This window comes from Salvia hispanica, chromosome 4, assembly GCF_029641045.1.
Source record: "Salvia hispanica isolate PSC_SH4W2 chromosome 4, Shi_PSC_v1, whole genome shotgun sequence".
NCBI classification, from domain to species: Eukaryota; Viridiplantae; Streptophyta; class Magnoliopsida; order Lamiales; family Lamiaceae; genus Salvia; species Salvia hispanica.
Window position 1 is genome coordinate 5,052,404 of NC_142695.1, and position 18,022 is coordinate 5,070,425.

The 18,022-nt window shown below is 35.5% G+C and overlaps 2 protein-coding genes across 3 annotated transcripts; one reads left to right on the forward strand and one right to left on the reverse strand.

The window, feature by feature from the left end:
- Positions 1-10,862: 10,862 nt before the first annotated feature.
- Positions 10,863-12,820, forward strand: GAE6 (UDP-D-glucuronate 4-epimerase 6). Its single transcript, XM_048092325.2, has 2 exons — positions 10,863-11,470; positions 11,638-12,820. Exons 1-2 carry the CDS (start codon positions 10,997-10,999, stop codon positions 12,529-12,531), a joined length of 1,368 nt encoding a protein of 455 aa, XP_047948282.1. The 5' UTR covers positions 10,863-10,996; the 3' UTR covers positions 12,532-12,820.
- Positions 12,821-15,502: 2,682 nt separating this feature from the next.
- LOC125192174 (glycine-rich RNA-binding protein 4, mitochondrial-like) lies at positions 15,503-17,494 on the reverse strand. 2 transcript variants are annotated; one of them, XM_048089679.2, is made up of 6 exons: positions 17,393-17,494; positions 17,106-17,240; positions 16,937-17,005; positions 16,126-16,232; positions 15,747-15,813; positions 15,503-15,667 (listed from the first exon to the last, which is right to left on the reverse strand). In XM_048089679.2, exons 2-6 carry the CDS (start codon positions 17,227-17,229, stop codon positions 15,642-15,644), a joined length of 393 nt encoding a protein of 130 aa, XP_047945636.1. In that variant the 5' UTR covers positions 17,230-17,240; positions 17,393-17,494; the 3' UTR covers positions 15,503-15,641. The 2 variants fall into 2 exon arrangements, with proteins under 2 accessions (XP_047945636.1, XP_047945635.1); XM_048089678.2 differs by having other exon boundaries at positions 15,503-15,813.
- Between the last annotated feature and the right edge of the window lie 528 nt (positions 17,495-18,022).

The following is an 18,022-nucleotide window of genomic DNA, read 5'->3' on the forward strand; positions in this document are numbered from 1 at the left end:
TCATCGCATTGTTAAGCCTTTTTTTTTGGGTTGTAGTTGTATCATGTTGTTCCAGCTTGGATACTGTCCACTAGTGACTAGTATAAGATTTATGCAACAATCCAAACTAATAACAAAAAAAATCTCATATAAGTAGTATCTCAAATGATGATACAACATGAAAACATCAATCAAGAAACGCAGTAAACACACATCAGTATCGCTAAATAACCATTCAAAATACTAGCAGAAGACATTCAACTAGGGGTGGGTCGATACGATATATCGTATCGAAAACGTTGTATCGTGTATCGTATCGAAAGTTTCGATATATCGAATTTCGATATAAAAAAATTTCATATCGTTATCGTATCGATATTTCGATATATCGATATTTTCGATATCAATATATATCGAAAATAAATTATCGATATATATCGTATTTTCGATATAAAACGATATATCGCGATATAAGGAAATTCATATCGTTATCGTATCGAAAACTTACGATACGATATCGTATCGTATCGAAAATTACGATAAATCGAAAATTCGATAATTTTTCGATAATTTTCAATACGATACGAGCGATATATCATTTTTTCGGTATTTTTACCCAGCCCTACATGCAACCAACAAAGCCACAAGGAAAGACAAGCTAATCAAAAGCAATACGGAGGCACATATCCGTGGAATCGGATCAAAGATTATACCTTCTCCAGTTCTCCTTGCATTTCCTAGATCCCGAGCCTTTGATGTCATTCAAATTTTCAATTAAATGTCCAAAAATGGAAATTTTGAGATTTAGCTACAAATGTTCTAGTTTATTTGCATGAATTTGCCGGACATTCATTAGATATAAATTTCAAAATTAATTGAAGGTTTTAGAGGTTACTTTTTCCGTTTCTTAAAAATAGAAATTTTTCATTTTAGAAAATGAATCTCACAATCCACTATTTTTTTTCTAAATATCTTTCTTATTCTATTTATTTTTTCTCTACCTCTCTTATAATTTAAAACTCATGCCATTTTCAAAGTCCCTATTTTTAGAAAACACAGTGAGTATTATTTACTCGTCATTCCATATTATTGAATATCCGATGACTAGATAAATGATTCATGAGTTGTGATTCTAGAGGTGGACAATTAGTTTGTTGATAATTCGTCACTCTTATTAAATTCTTTCCAAGTGATTAGTCTTCTCATGAGTTAGACTTATAAGTAGGGACTCTGTGGATTTGGATCCCCTGTCGTGGAGGAATCACAGCAGGGGTGCTGTGCCTCTCACATATCATTTTTAATTATAAAAATAACTTTATTTTTTAATGTTATACTTTATGAATAAAATATTGAAATGGGAGAGCACAACATCCCCTGCTGTGATTCCTCCACAGCAGGGGATCCAAATCCGGACTTTGTTTATGACTTAAGCCGTTTGTATTAAATTCTAGTATTAATTTTTTTTTTGGCTTTTTTACGTCATATTCCTTTTAGTTTTCGGAATTTCACTCTTATATGTGTTTGCTTTCAACACTAATATATCACCAAAGATTTTATGTACTGAGTTTTACGTTGATGTTGCATCAACAACCCAAATTGGGTTCAAAGATATTTTGTTTTGATATTTAATAATTTTCCAAATCTCAAATCTAAACTCGTGAAAATTATACACACTCTGGAGTTTGGTAAACATCAATCATAATTAATCATAGTTATGCCTAATAAAATAATTATAAACTGAAAGTTTGCGAGATTATCGAAACACTTTAAAAATTAGATCTAATTTGCAAGAAAATCCAAAATTTCGGATTTGAATTGCAATTATTCTTACAGAGGTCATCTCTAATTGAATGATAACTAACCAATATTAATTTCAACTAAATCATTTAAATAGAACATGGTGATTTCAAAACTAAATTATACAATCAAATCGAGGGACAGCTTTTCCTTCTTATCTTAACATTTATCACATCGATCGTCCTACACAACTTTCTACTACTTATAAAGCAAGTTGCACCTATCAATTCCAAATAGTCTTTAATGAATTTACTATAAACACCCACACCCACACCCACACCCACACCTACTCACACACACACTCTTATTTATTGAACTTTTATTTCCCTGTTTTTTTGTTAAGAAACCTCTGCAGAAATATGTGTACATCAAAGCAATTACTTCAATTCATTTTTGTACGTCTCATGTATTTTTTGTGGAAATAATTAATTTTCCTCGGAAGTACACCTTGAGCTTCTAGTTATGTATCGTTCTTGAAAAAGAAAATGAATAATTTTACTTTTTATAAACCTAAATTAAACATCATATATACCGCATCAAGTTATACACGTTTTGGCTTTTAATATGTAAAGTTGTGTATGTCTGTAATTAAAGTACTCCATTTCGTAGCTTAGGTGTATGCATAAACATGGCTACTTCTTTAATAATGTAAAGTAGAGTTGCTTGGCCAAGGTTGTAAATCATAAAATTATTGATATTTTGCACATAATTCATAGTGCAAAAACATTATCATTATATTTTGTATAAATCATACTGCCTGGCCAAGATTGTTAATCAATTAAAATTATTGTTATTTTGTGCTTGGCCAAGGTTGTTAAATCATAAAATTATTGATATTTTGTAGTATAAATTATAGTGCTTGGCTAAGGTTGTTAAATCATTAAATTATTGATATTTTGAAAATAAGGAAAATCAGTTTCTGAAAATCTCGATTATAAAATTTTTAAAATGATTTTCTGCCGACGCCCTTGGATTTTATAAATATCACAACTATATTATATTTTCAGATAACAGATAAGAGAAAAGCAAAGCAAAATATAAAATGTAGAAAGTGACATATGGAAAGCAATTGCTGGGTACATGATATTCCTTATTCCGTCATGCTTCCTAAGAGCATCTCCAATGGGTGATAGGCCAGCCATAGGCCAGCCATTCTCTCCCCTGCCACGTCAGCAGCACCAAAAAAACCACCTACCACGTCAGATTTAGGCCAGCCATAGGCCAGCCGCAATAAAAATAATTCAAAATATATTACATTTACGGAATTAAAATTACGATTAAAATACAGAATTAATTTACGACACATATACGGGAAAATTCATTAATTGCATTTAAAAAAGTTACATAGATAAAACACAATTACATGCATAATAAAGAAAAAAAACTATCGCCGTGCAATCCTCCGTGCCCACAACTCTTCAATTATATCCTTTTGGAGTTGAATATGAGCTTCCACTTGGCGCATGTTGGCAAATTCCTTGAGTCGGCCGGCTTCATCGAGAGGTACCCCCTGTCGTACACTAGGGGTGGCCGTTCCGTGGCTTGGACCGGCTTCATCGTCACTGACCCAACTAGTCAGTTGTACGCCTTCGTCTTCGACGATCATGTTGTGAAGGATAATGCAGGCGTACATTATCTGGGAAACGCATCCGACATCCCACAAACGCGTTGGACCCTTAATTGCCGCCCATCGAGACTGGAGCACACCAAATGCGCGCTCCACGTCCTTGCGCGCCGACTCCTGTCGTTGCGCAAAGTATGCCTTCTTTTCATCACTTGTTTGTCTGATCGTCTTCACAAAGACCGGCCACCGAGGGTATATACCATCCGCCAAGTAGTAGCCCATATCATGCCGGTTGCCGTTGGCCACAAATGAGACGGCTGGACCGACGCCCTGACACTTCTCGTTGAAGAGGGGAGACGAGTTCAGGACGTTGAGGTCGTTGTTCGACCCGGCTACCCCAAAATACGCATGCCAGATCCACAGCCGGTAATCAGCTACGGCCTCGAGGATTAACGTGGGGTTCTTTGACTTGTAGCCGGTCGTGTAGGCCCCCTTCCAGGCAGTCGGACAGTTCTTCCACTCCCAGTGCATACAATCTATGCTGCCTAACATCCCGGGGAACCCATGCTTCTCCCCGTGCATCTGCATCAGATTCTGACAATCTTCGGGAGTAGGGCTTCGAAGGTACTGGTCACCGAAAATGGCTATCACGCCGTCACAGAACTCGTTCAGACATTTCAGGGCTGACGACTCACCGATGTGGAGGTACTCATCCCACATGTCTGCCGCGCCTCCGTAGGCCAACTGCCTGATTGCTGCCGTGCACTTTTGGATAGGGGTGTGGCCGGGTCTGCCAGCCGCATCGTGCCGGAAGCGGAAACACAGATAGTGACGCTCCAATGCCCGAACGATGCGCATAAACAACTCCCTGCGCATTCTAAAACGCCGCCGGAACATGTTGGCGGGAAACCGCGGGTACTCTGCAAAGTAGTCCTCGTACAGCCGCTGATGTGCAGCTACGTGATCCCGCGGAATCACTGCTCGGTGGTGGACAACTCGTGGAGGGCGAGGTATCGCCTGCTGGTAGATCTGTTGTTCCACCATACGCATGTACCGCTCCATCCCGCGGTTCATGTAGGCCTCCATAGCCTCGTTCATCCTCCGCTCGTACTCCTCAGGATCCCCACCACTACCACTACCGCTACCACCAGCGTTACTCATCGCTCGAAGATGCTCTTGAACAGAAAGTTAGACAGAGAGAAAACTCGTTAAAACAAGTGGTGCAAATGAAAATGGTATGAAAATCGCGTTTATATATGATTTAAAAAAAAAAAAAAAAAAAAAAAAACGAAAAATCGCCGCTCGCCGGTCGCTGGCCGATCGGGCCTCCACAATGGCGGGTAGCCGATCGGCCAGCGCTTCGGCCAGCGACGAGCGATCGGCCAGCCCACGCCGATCCGCTCGCCGAAATCGCGCTGGCCGATTGCAATGGTTCGGCTAGCGCGACGAATCGGCTAGCCGGTCGCTAGCCGACCATTGGAGATGCTCTAAAGCTCATTTGAAATTATAATAAACAGTTCTCAATTATAGAGAGCACATAATCTTTTGTGTCTTCATTTCAAAAAATATCCTAAACTTATACCCTTAATCCCTTATTATGTTTCTCTTCAATTATACAAAAAAAATTAATTGATGCTCCGCTTTTGATATAATTGATTTTTAGATGACTATATTACCTATATACTATATACTATCAATATTTAAAAAAATGTTCCCAACAAATGGAGCACCGGCGGAACTACATGTATAGAGGGAGGGGCTTTAGCCCCTAATGAATTCATTTTCAAAAAATGACAACCCCTCTTAAAATGACACCGTGACACCGCTTATACAGCAATATTACAAACACTACACAGCAATCTATAAATTGCTGTATAATGTGTCGGATGTTGCTGTTCAAGAAAAATTGTTGTATAAAGACCAGCACATTGCTGCCCGTCTTTTTCCAGATTTTTTTTGCCACGTGCCAGCTTATTATTCGTCCACGTGTACCAATGATTGGCTAGAAATGGTGGTATGATGTTATTTTAAGGGATGGTAGCACCCTAACATGCCCCTATATATATATTATATAAAAGTCCCTATTAATAATCTAAAATACCTACAAAATTATTTTTAAGGTATTTTTTGAAAATTTAGCCTCTACTTACCTTCATTTCTGTGTCCACCACCACTAAAATGGAGCGTATATAAATCATACTTTTCCCAAATTTACGAGGTCTTTTTAAGAAAACATGAATATTGGGAAGAACAAAAATTACGAGTAACCCATTAAACTATACAATCCATCTTAAAAATCCAGTGGACTCATGAGTCGTGACTCATTGTTATGTTATTAGATTATTTCAAACGGGATGCAAATCAAACTTTTCCTAAAATTGAAGGTTATATAAAAGAATCGATGAAAGTGTTAGCTTGGGACATAGTTTGTGAATTATGATAAGCCCTTAATAGTCCAATTTCAATCATCAATAGTGGAAATATGTCCCCTGAGATTTAATTTGTGTACTTCTGCTATATGTTTTTTGGGAGATATATATGCATAACTCAAAGTGGTTAGAAAATCATGTGGTGTGAGGCATGAAACCAATAAATAAACGTTACACTGAATTAATGTTGGCACACACATCTGGCCGACATTAATATGCCCAAACACTATACAAATTTCCAACCAAAAACCTTCAAAAACAAGTACACTAAGAAAGCCGAGTTAAATTCAATCATAGGAATAGGCACTCATTTAATTCTCAATGGAATAGAAAAAGTACTACTAATATAGTGAAATTATATAATTGAGCACTGACCAACTTAATTTTCCATCAAGAAATTTAACTAACAATACTGATGAGAAAATTTTATTTTAAAGCTAATAATGTTGTCTCCAATTTTCAGCCTTATTTTTTCAAAAAATGTTCATAGATTACGTTTTTTCCTTCAAGAACCATCAATTTTGCAGATTTTTTTTTTATAATTTACATCCCACTTAACATCATTTGGAGTCAGCTTGCTGGATACTACTATATGTGGATTAGGAGGACTTTTTTGCATTTATAATATTTTGTGTTCCCAACTTTAAATGGGGCATAAATAAAAATTTTGAAAATCAGAGAGTTTTGAATTATATATAAACATAATAATTAAGTTGGACGAAGACATTTTAAAAAATGCTTAAAGTTGTGAGGGACACGAATATATATGAGAGAAATTATATTGACAATTTGACATGTCTAATTGTAATGGGGAAGACTTATTATTATTTAATTATATTTTTTTCTTGTAGTATTAATTCGACAATGAAGGGATTAGAAATTAGAAAACACACTAGAGACGGAATAAACAGGGCTGTCAACGTCTAAAGAGAAATTCAAAATGGTTTAACGTTGGAAATTAATGTGAGTTATTTATTTTGAGGGAGCGTCTTTAGATTTAAAATTGTAAATAGGTTCTTGTTCTTGAATTTCGATGGAACTTTTGATATGAGGTTGATGAATTTGCTAGAACTCTATCCCATGTATGACGGTCAAAATAGATTTTTCCCACAAATCAAAATACTACATAAATAAACACTGGCAACAATGTGGATTCAACATTCCACTAACATTATTTATATTCCATTTTTTTTTTCATTTTCTCTCTTATTTTACTATATGTATGATAAAAATCGGTGTAGCTGCAAACCTGTTAATTTTAAAGGATGAATGTAATATACATGGAATGATACATCATGGTTTATTATTTATAACATGAAGAGAATTTAAAATATTATACTACTAGTACATCACAATCAACTAAAATGTAAATAAAATCATTATTTAATCAAAATGTTCCAAAAGCGTTTTATATTTGTAATTTTAAGGTCTAATGTTGGAAGTGATGGGAGCAATTGAACAACTTACTAAGTTGAGGGACTGGTTTGCAATTAAGGAAGAGAAAGAGGGGTTTAAGGTGTTGAAGAAGAATCAGCTCACTTGATCAAATTGGGGCTGAAACCGTAAGCCATGGAGAGTATATATACATCTCTGATTCAATTCCTTAAAGTGGTTAATCAGTTAGAGTCGATTTTACGCTTTCTTTGTGAGATTATCATGTTCTTCAAGATCATCCGAGAGAATAAAGAGTTCTTGAGAGATTGTGATAGTTTGAGTGTGAATTGATTGTAATCTTCCTCTGTAAATTCATCTTGAGAGTCAGTGAATAAAGAGGGCTCATCTTCTCCGTGGATGTAGGTTTTTTTACAGCCGAACCACGTAATCCTTTGTGCGTTGTGTTTTCTGCTCTTAGTTTTCGTTCACCCGTTTTGATTTTGAATCTGCATCGCAATTACATCTAATTTTACAGTAAATGTTAAATCATATTTTATATAAATTTTTTATTTTGTACTCTATATATTATTAAGATAATAAAATTATTAGTGAAATATGGTGTGGCATAAAATATTGTGAATAGAGGATCTCATGTGAACATGAAACTAAAATAATCTAAAAGCCTAAACCACTGAATTTGTATAAACTAAACATGACCTCACTCAAAGAGTCCGTAAATTTACGTCTTTTATTTATTTCGATTTACCTAAATAATTAAGAATGCGTAATTCTTTTAATGCATTATGTCTGCGCAATTATTCTCATTTTTTCAAAATAATTTGTACAAAACTCGACCCCGCCGCGGTCAGTAATTAATTAGATAGTCCTAATTTGGATTAATTTTCAGCTAAAATTTATTAATTACTTTAAAACATCACAGATTTAAGAGAGAGTGCATCCCGATTCAAAATATGTCGCCAAATCAATAAATTGATACAGCATATGAACATGGTTTGCATAATTTTCTAGAATGTGAAAAAGCAACTTTATTAATAATTTAGTATAAACCACTTTATGGTCCAAATAATATGATTCTTTTGGAAAAATCATGATTTTCACATACAATATAGTACTATTTGACAATCTAAAGCTTTATTCATTGCTTCCCGGAAATATAATGCCTAAATTGCAATACTAGTGTCTTATCTCAATATTTTCTTGAAACTTCTAAGTTAAAATTTTTACTCTAACTCCCACAAAAAAAAAAAAAAAAAAACTCCTATTAAAGCACTCTGACCTATATGAACTGGCTGGTTCTCGAAGATATTAAAAATATAAAATGAACTAATAATATTACAATAGACAAAACCAACTTTCAGTCTGAACTCAGTGAAGATCTACATTAAATTCTGCTACGCGGTTCTATATTGGTCAAATATTATATCTTCATACTTTATTCCTTAAAATAATACTACTAGTATGTGTGTGGCGCTTCAAACTGTGTCGGTGATTTAAAATAAAATTCGATACAAAAAAGGAAAAAGAAAATGATATTCCTATGAAATTAGGAATATTTCAGTGTTTTGGTTTTGCAAAAATAAATAAATTAATAAACAAAGATATTGATTTTTGATCACCAGGCCATGTGACCCCAGTTAACGCCTGAATGAATTTGGCATTTCTAATAAATTATTATTAGTGATTAATTACTATACACATGATATGCACTACCTCCAATATCTAGGAATTAGTTGATATATTTCACGTTAATTATGGAATTTCCTAATAAAATGGATCAACCTAACATGTAATCTAGGCATCGAATTTAAGTACATTTATTGCTTTGAATTATTTTGTTTCATTTTATATAGTTAATATTTTTTCCTATCTACATGATCCTATACGAGGTTCCGAGTCTGTGATCTAAGTTCTTTAATAATCTCATATATATATCTAATTTCAAAATTAGAGCTTTCGAAAACAAATGATAATTAGCCCTATTCTCTTAGATGTTTTTTGAGAGTAGATATATAAAAACCTTAACTTATTATACTTAATAAATACGTATTTAAGATCTTATAGTCAAACTAAAAATGGACCCTTCGAGTACGTGGAAACTTCCCCCACATTTGGATATTTAATTACACAACTACATCATGGCCTACTTCTATACATATACTTTGATTATTAAGGATTTCGAATAAGCTAGAGTTCATATATACTACTACTTCTTTTCAAGATGTAATTTTTTTTAAGGTATGTAAAAGTGGGAAATGGTTCAAATTATAATCCCTAATTATTGCAGCAAAAAGACAATTCTGTCGTCTTGGCGGCTCCCACACTCTGGCCCGACATCATGTGAGGGGGTTCAATCAAGATACGCAGTAGTCCGTTAAGGGAGGCTTTAACCCAATGTGAAAACACATAGTAGTAGCAGTATTTCGAACACAAAGATATAAATATAATGTTCCCTTTTAAACGAATGATATTAAATAGCAAAATTTCATTTTTAGCATAGTTCTTTTTTAGAATATAAGATCAAGCAAACTAACTCTAATAAAATGTTTGAATTGATTCATATAGCAAAAACTACGAAAAACCCCACGATATGTACACGGTTTGACTCTCATAAATATAAAAAAGAAAACATGCACACAAAATCCAAAGTAATATTGGCCCAAAATCTTTGAAAAAAATCGTACATTTACCTAGAAAACAAATGTAACAAACCCATCAGTCCCAACTCCAAGTAGTATTTTCGTCACATGATTTATTGATATTAAAATGAGCACCGCAATTTGGATAGCTGGCATAAAGTCTTAGTGACATTAAATGCCAAGGGCCACTTTCATAATATATAATGAGATAAGGGGGAGTTTTCTAATTTTACTTGGTCCCCCATTTCCGGCATTGGCCCCCCTCTCCCTTTCCATCTCTTTCTCTCCCTTCAAATACCTAAAAAGAAAGTGCCATCCAACTAAACTCTACTCTACTAGTATCTCAATTTAGATAACCTAAACTACTTAATAAAGAGTAACACAATATAAGATAAACTTAATAGTTGAGGAGATGCCATAAAAATAAATAATTTGAGGAGATTGTATTATATTACTCCAAACTATTTTGTCCAAATTGAACTATATATATTCTTTTGGTGGTGAAAGTATCAACCAAATTCTGCATTGTACATGAATCACGCATTAAATCAAAACTAAAAGATACTCCCTACGTTCCCTCATAGTTGAGTCGTTTTTTCATATTGGAAAGTTTCCTCATAGTTGAGTCATTTTCATATTAAGTAGTAATTTTTTTTCTCTTTCTTACTTTACTCTCTCTTACTTTATTCTCTGCTTTACCCACTTTCTATTACTTTACTCTCTTTTACTTTGCTCTCTCTCTTACTTTTTAATCTACTTATTTAACATAGTCAACATCTTTTTCTTAAACTCCGTGCCAAAAATTTTTGCCTCAACTATAAAGAAACGGAGGGAGTAATACTCAACATTTCATTGCAAATTAACTAGTACCCCACTCCTTAGAAGAAAATTGTGGTACTCATAAATGTTGGAGGAAAATAAAATATCTAAATCGCATTTTAAAAAACACACTAAATAATTATAAAAAAATATCAAGATTTAAACATCATTAACCCCCCCCCCCCCCCCCCCAAACTCACACACACACCACCCAATCTCATCTCTTCTTTAAAACCCAACCCCCCAAACACTTCCCTTCTCAGGGTTCACATAAAAACGAATCCACTCCCACCCCTCAAAAATCCAACAAACAAAAACACATTCATATCCAAAAAAAAAAAACACAACACCAACAAAAACAACCAAAACAAGCAGCAATGCAGTACGGCAGCAGCGTCGGCGGCGGCGGTGACACTAGCAAGACATCGAAGCTAGAGCGATACAACAGCTACATACGGCGCGTGAACAGCACGAAGCTCCTCCAAGCCTCGTCGAAGCTCCTCTTCCGGGTAACCCTACTCGTGGCTCTCCTCCTCATCTTCTTCTTCACCCTCAACTACCCTCCCCTCTCCCCCTCCAACCACGCCTCCCTCCACACCTCCAACAGCCTCCTCTCCTCCGCCTTCTACGGCGCCGGCGCCGCCTGGGAGAAGCAGGTCCGCCGCTCCTCCACCCCCCGCCGCCCCAACGGCTTCTCCGTCCTCGTCACCGGCGCCGCCGGCTTCGTCGGCTCCCACTGCTCCCTCGCCTTGAAGAAGCGCGGCGACGGCGTTCTCGGCCTCGACAACTTCAACTCCTACTACGATCCCTCGCTCAAACGTGCCCGCCAACAACTCCTCCAATCCCACCAGGTCAATTTCCAATTATTATATTTATATTCTATTTTTGCATTTTTATAATATATTTTTATGTACACTATTTTAATTCCATATGTCCCAATTTGATGAAATTGAGACTATTCATCGTGCAATGTTACATGAAAGTTTGAATTTGTTCGCAATTATTTTATCTATATCAGGTGTTTATTGTGGAGGGCGATATCAACGACGCCGAGCTTCTCCACAAGCTCTTCGACATCGTCCCGTTCACCCACATCCTCCACCTCGCCGCCCAAGCCGGGGTCCGCTACGCCATGCAAAATCCTCTCTCCTATGTGGCGTCCAATGTCGCTGGATTTGTCTCCCTCCTCGAGGTAGCCAAATCCGCGGACCCCCAGCCGGCCGTAGTCTGGGCTTCCTCCAGCTCAGTCTACGGCCTCAATACCCAAGTCCCCTTTTCCGAATCGGACCGGACCGACCGGCCGGCTAGCCTCTACGCGGCCACTAAAAAGGCCGGGGAGGCAATCGCCCACACATACAACCACATCTACGGCCTCTCCATGACCGGCCTCCGGTTCTTCACGGTCTACGGACCGTGGGGCCGGCCCGACATGGCGTATTTTTTCTTCACGAAAGACATCCTCCACGGCAAGGACATAAACGTGTATGTCACGCACGAAGGGGACAAGGAGGTGGCGCGTGACTTCACGTACATCGACGACATCGTGCGCGGCTGCGTGGGGGCGCTCGACACGGCGGAGAAGAGCACCGGCAGCGGCGGGAAGAAGCGGGCGGCGGCACAGCTGAGGGTGTACAATCTGGGGAACACGGCGCCGGTGACGGTGGGGAAATTGGTCGGGATTTTGGAGAGCTACTTAGGCGTCAGGGCTAAAAAGCGCGTGATCAAAATGCCGCGAAACGGCGACGTTCCGTTCACGCATGCTAACGTGAGCCAGGCGTTTAGGGATTTCGGGTACAAGCCGACGACGGATCTCGCCGCCGGATTGAGGAAATTCGTCAAGTGGTACGTTGGGTATTACGGCATCGAGTCGAGGGTAAAAAAGGAAAATCAGGAGCAGTCAGCGGATGATTAAGGAACGTGTTGGTGGGGGCCAGTTCTTCTTTTTTAAATTATATTTTTATAAAGGGAAATTGTTGTTTGGTTATTTGCAATTTATAGTAATAGGAAAATAGATTTTAGATCTGTGAATTTGGGGTTGCAATAAAGGATCCTATGAAATTAGGGTGAAAAGAAAAAGGGGGTTGGAATCTGTACACTGAAAAAAGAAGTGGTGTAGATCAACCGGCATCAATTGTATTATTATCAACTGTATAATTTTGTTGGAATAGTAAGGAGGGCATCAAGATTCTTCTTTTAAATAATTGTTTTTGGTAGTGTATGTTTGTGTGATTTGGTTTTATTTAATCATGGTGCTCAAAATTGGATTTGTGTTGCATATATTATGATGAAGAAGAAGATGGGGTTGCATGATTGTTGTCTGCAAACAGTTGTTAGCAATTGATGAAGGAGGTGGGGCTAGGCTTAATTTGGACGTTTTATAGTGGGTTTAATTTTTTTAAGTGCTAATAATAATTTTTGTGATGTTTCTCTATCAAGATCCAGCTGTTTTAGATGACTACGCACCACTCCATTTCTTTGACTATTTAATAATTATACATATATATTGATATTGATTCAACGTCGGTATAATATAAGCTTGGATGATGCTATAAGATCGAGAGTTCAATTTTATTAGTTAGTTGTTGAGTCCAATATCTCTTTTTTGATTAATTTTATGTTTTATTTTAGCTTTATCTTTTTCTAGTGGGGGGAACTTTCTTTTGTCTATAAATAGGGAGTATTTGCTTTGTTGATTTTGAACATGTCTATTTTTTATTTAATACATTAGTGCCAACTCTATTTTGCTTTGTAGGCAAAATCTAGTTGATTCACTACTAAAAAGTTTTTCGGGCTATCGACTAAGTAGGATCACTTCACAACTAAGTAGCTTCTTCATAAGTACTATTAATAAAGTCGTAAATTAGTACATTTTCAAATAATAATTTATCTCAATAGGTACTAATAGTACTACAGTACGATTTTATATTATTATTATCAAAATTGATGTTTTATTAAACCACTTTCTATAATATCCCAACTTCAAAATAATAATGATTTTAATATACTATAGTAGTAATTTAGGAACAAAATTAATACTCTGTATTCCACAAATTTAGCTACCCCACAGCCACAAAGCATATCCTACTAGAGTGAGAATTATCCTAAAAAATATCATAAAACTACTCAACTAACCATATTTCAACTTTAGTTTGATAGAAAATTAGCTTTTAAATGGATGAAAAAAGTGTAGTAGAATAATGAAATAGTGGGCATCTTCTAATCTGGAAGCTATAGAAACACCCAAAAAGCAGCAGTCAAAAATCATGGAATGCTTCATCTACTAGTAGAAGCAGCTGTGGTCAGTCTTGAGGAAAAAAGCTGACATAATTTACAAGAAGTTTATAATTGTGTCTTTACTATTTCAAGAAATGGACCTCATAGTTTTGAGTTACATCCCTTCTGATTTGTTGCCCCACCAAAGCTGCGAATACATTCAATAATATACTTACCACACTCCCTTTTACAAATCTATTGTCACAAATTTGTTGTCATCCAGTGGGAAGCATCTCTATGTTAGGAAGATCGATAAAAAAATAGTTTATAATTAATCAAACTCTGAATTGTGGTTTGAGGTTCCATAAGATTAAAATGCATAAATATTTATACATTTAATTTAATACTATGATATAATTAGTTGATGCATAAATATCGACATATGATCCTGTTATGTTGACATCTACGCTATAAATGTCAACTAAATACAGTTAACTTACAAATGTCTTCTGTTGATATCTATATTTACATGTCAACTACATTTAGTTGACATACAAATGTGTTCGTGTTGTCTTCCATATATCTAAAGGTAGGACACAAATTTTGTTATAATTTTGAATCGTTAAACTAGTTGAAATACGAATGTCTTCTGTTGAAATCTATGTAGTTACATGTCAATTACATTTAGTTGACATACGAATGTGTTCGTATTATCATCCATATATCAAAAGGACATTCGTATTATCATCCATATATCAAAAGGCAGCATGCATAATTTTGAATCGATAAACTTAGAAGTTCATATTAAATGTAATGGAACCCACGCCATTGAAATTATACGTGATTGAGTTTGAATTTAATATGTTTACATATGTGATGACCACTGATTAACATTTGATTAAGAAATTGTCACTTGTATCAATTCGCAATCAATTGCAAATTGAAAACTCTCTCTGTAATAATAGTATGAATGTGCTAGCATTTAAATAGACTAATGTAGCAAAAGGATGTACTACAATTTTTGCAAAATAAACATTAGTTATTTCAATTAAGCATTCGATAAAAGAGAAATCGATAAAATATTGCTCCAAAAAAGGGAAATAGACAAAAAATTACTATAGTACGTAGTACTTGTTACACTTCTTTGTAAGTACTAGTAGATGTGCTGTTATTCTTTAGAAAATTAAAAATAAAATTATGTACTACTACATAATTTTGTGATCCGACACTCTTATTAAATATTTTGTGGTGTTTGTAAGTTGTAACCAACCTACTCACATTCTTCTCCGACCAAGGAAAAATCATGTCGCAGGTGTGGGGGTGGTTTGTGCCTATGTTCAAGAACTGAAAAACAAAATTGGCTCTGCCCCTACTTATCTTCATTCACTATAGTCCAAGTCAAAATTCTCGGCCAACTTCATACGTATAGCTGATTTATAATTTGGCATCTTACAAAGAAATTCAAATTACCAATTAAGTGATCCAGCTCTGTACATCGTTTGAAAATTATATTTCTAAGTTCAATATTTAAAAATATTCAAGCAGAAAGCGATCAGCCATACTACTCTTCAGTATCCAGATCAAATATTTTTGTGAACAAATTACAGTTCGAATTGGTATTAATTTTGTTTGATGGAACATTCAGTTAAAAAAAATTGAAGGAGAAATAGTAGAACAGAAAATTGAACAATATAATACTAATACTCAATGCATAGCCAAAAGTTCCCAAACAATCATACACATGAATATTCGGATTCTATACTACCATGAAAAAGGTGATAAGCAAAGTTTACGGCCACAACGCAACGATCAGAATCCTTTTGAACTTCTCACCCCTATAAAGATGGTGAAAGAACAAGCTCAGAATTATAAATTAGAACTGATCATTTGATCCACGATCACCACCATAATTACCACCGAAACCAGAGCGAGGACCCCTTTCCTGTGCATAACTGACACGGATGTTCCTACCATTCAACTCCTACATCATAGGAAGTGGCAACATCAGCAAAGGAGGAGAGTCTTAACAGTTAACAGCAAGAGAGTTTTTTTATGATAGAAATATACGTATCATGCTTGGATCAGAATACTTGGTCATATGAAAATAGGACTAGCCATGTCAAAATCTATTAACTAGAAAATTTTGGCATGTTGAACTTGCACCAAATTAAAAAGGTGGGTAAAATTTTTGATGTTTAGAACTCTTGCTGAGTTAAAAATTTAATATTATAAAGGAGCGTTTAGGATTTAGGACCTAGAGGGAAAATAAACATTCTAAACACCCTAAACTCACCTGCCCATCCATGGCTGAGAGTGCTGAAGATGCATGTTCATCACATGAGAAATTCACAAAGCCAAATCCTCGCGACCTCCCAGTTTCTCTGTCAGTGATAACTCTTGCTGAAAAAGAAGATAGAAAATGTGACGATGCAATCATAACAAAAAGTGGAGAGAAGGAAAAGAAAATCCAGAGCCAAGCCACACCTCAAAAACCAAAGAAAAGTAATAGCCTAGAATACATGAACCAGCCCATAAACCATTGTCATTGCCAATTACTTAAGTGAAAACACCTCAATTCACACGACTCATAACTCAAAGCAATGAATCCATGCTGTTATAACTTCACAAAACAAATGATACAAATCCCAATTTTTGAAAAATAAACTGGTAAGTTCTCACACAAACACTAAAGCAAGCAGATGAGATTTAATCATTTTGTCGTGCAAATGAATTTCCTTGAGAGATCAAAAGAATGATGCAAATACTTTGCAAATGGATAACAAAACAAAAAACACTATATCTGCCCAATTGAAGACTCCTAAAGTAACACAATAATGAAAATCTAATAGGATTCTCAATTCTGACATGACAAATATCTGAAACATTGAAATATCACCAAACAAACAAGCCCTCAAATCAAGAAAAAATTAACCTTTTGAACCCATAGTTAATTACGGAACACATGATTTCTATGTTATACATGAACCTTTCTCATTTTCACCCAAAATAGCATCATATATAGACACACAAGTCCATTTAGAGAAAACACATGCTTCAACCCTGGCAACCACAAGGTAACATTGGATCTGTTATATTTCTCTTACCCTCTGTAACTTCACCATAGCAGGTGAAAGCATCTTTCAGAGACCGGTCATCAGTTCCATATGAGAGACCTATAGCAGAACATAAAGCATAACACCAATGAACAAACGAATTAACATCAACAGCACAATTATTGAAAAAGGTAAGATAATTGCTTTGAGAAAATGAAACCTCCAATAAAAAGCTTCGAGGACATGCAACGGATAGCATTAAACATAGAAGACTGAGCGCTCATTGCGCTGCTCGCAGAAATGCTTTGCCTCAGTGTGGATCCGAATTTGTTGAAGCACGCCATTTTACAAGAATCTGCAAAAAGGAATAAATGAACAAATTCGCCTATCTGAGCTCAAATCAGCTACAATCACTCTCTAACTACAAGAGTGACCATGGAATTAGAGAATTCAAATCGAAGAAATCACTCACGGTATCTACAAAATGGAAGGAAAGGGAAGAATTACCTGGTTAGGGTTTTAGACAGAGAGGGCAGAATGAGGAGTCGGCGCTAGGGTTTAAGATTGATTCGTAAGCAAGCAAACATAGAGGTGATATATATACACAGATATTTTTGCGAAAATGGAAAATATTTATTCGGCTTTTCAAAAATATATTATTTGAATTTTTCTAGTGGTTAGCCGTTAGAGATTGTCCATTTAATTAATTTAAAATCACATTATTTCTCTAATTCCAGATATTATTTTCTCTATTAACTTATCAAAGTAATATTACTCCACATAACAAATTGTGAGTCAAAAATTTGGGATGGCAATAATACTATTAAATTTTTATAAAATATTGTAGATGTATCCCAAAAAGAAGAATAGAGATCTTTAATTTTTGACAGTGTAGATGTTTCAAGCTATTTAATCCTTATTTTTTGATCGTTTGCTTATATTTTTCGTTTTAGTATTCTTCGCCATCATTCGTCGCATTTCATTTATTCAAATTCATGAGATCAAATTATCATACTGCCTTTCATCATTTTCAATTTTACATTGATTTTCCAAACTACCGCCATATTTTTATTCTTCATTCACAATTTTTGAGTTAAGTTTTTAATAGTATATCTCCAAACAATTGTCATAAAAGTG

Excerpts from the sequence above, each read along its gene's own strand:
- GAE6 (XM_048092325.2), top strand. The coding sequence starts at position 10,997 with ATGCAGTACGGCAGCAGCGTCGGCGGCGGCGGTGACACTAGCAAGACA. Across the intron at positions 11,471-11,637 it reads AACTCCTCCAATCCCACCAG|GTGTTTATTGTGGAGGGCGA; the intron begins GTCAATTTCCAA and ends TATCTATATCAG.
- LOC125192174 (XM_048089678.2), bottom strand. The coding sequence starts at position 17,229 with ATGGCGTGCTTCAACAAATTCGGATCCACACTGAGGCAAAGCATTTCT. Across the intron at positions 16,233-16,936 it reads CTATGGTGAAGTTACAGAGG|CAAGAGTTATCACTGACAGA; the intron begins GTAAGAGAAATA and ends CTTCTTTTTCAG. Across the intron at positions 15,814-16,125 it reads TCTCAGCCATGGATGGGCAG|GAGTTGAATGGTAGGAACAT; the intron begins GTGAGTTTAGGG and ends CCTATGATGTAG.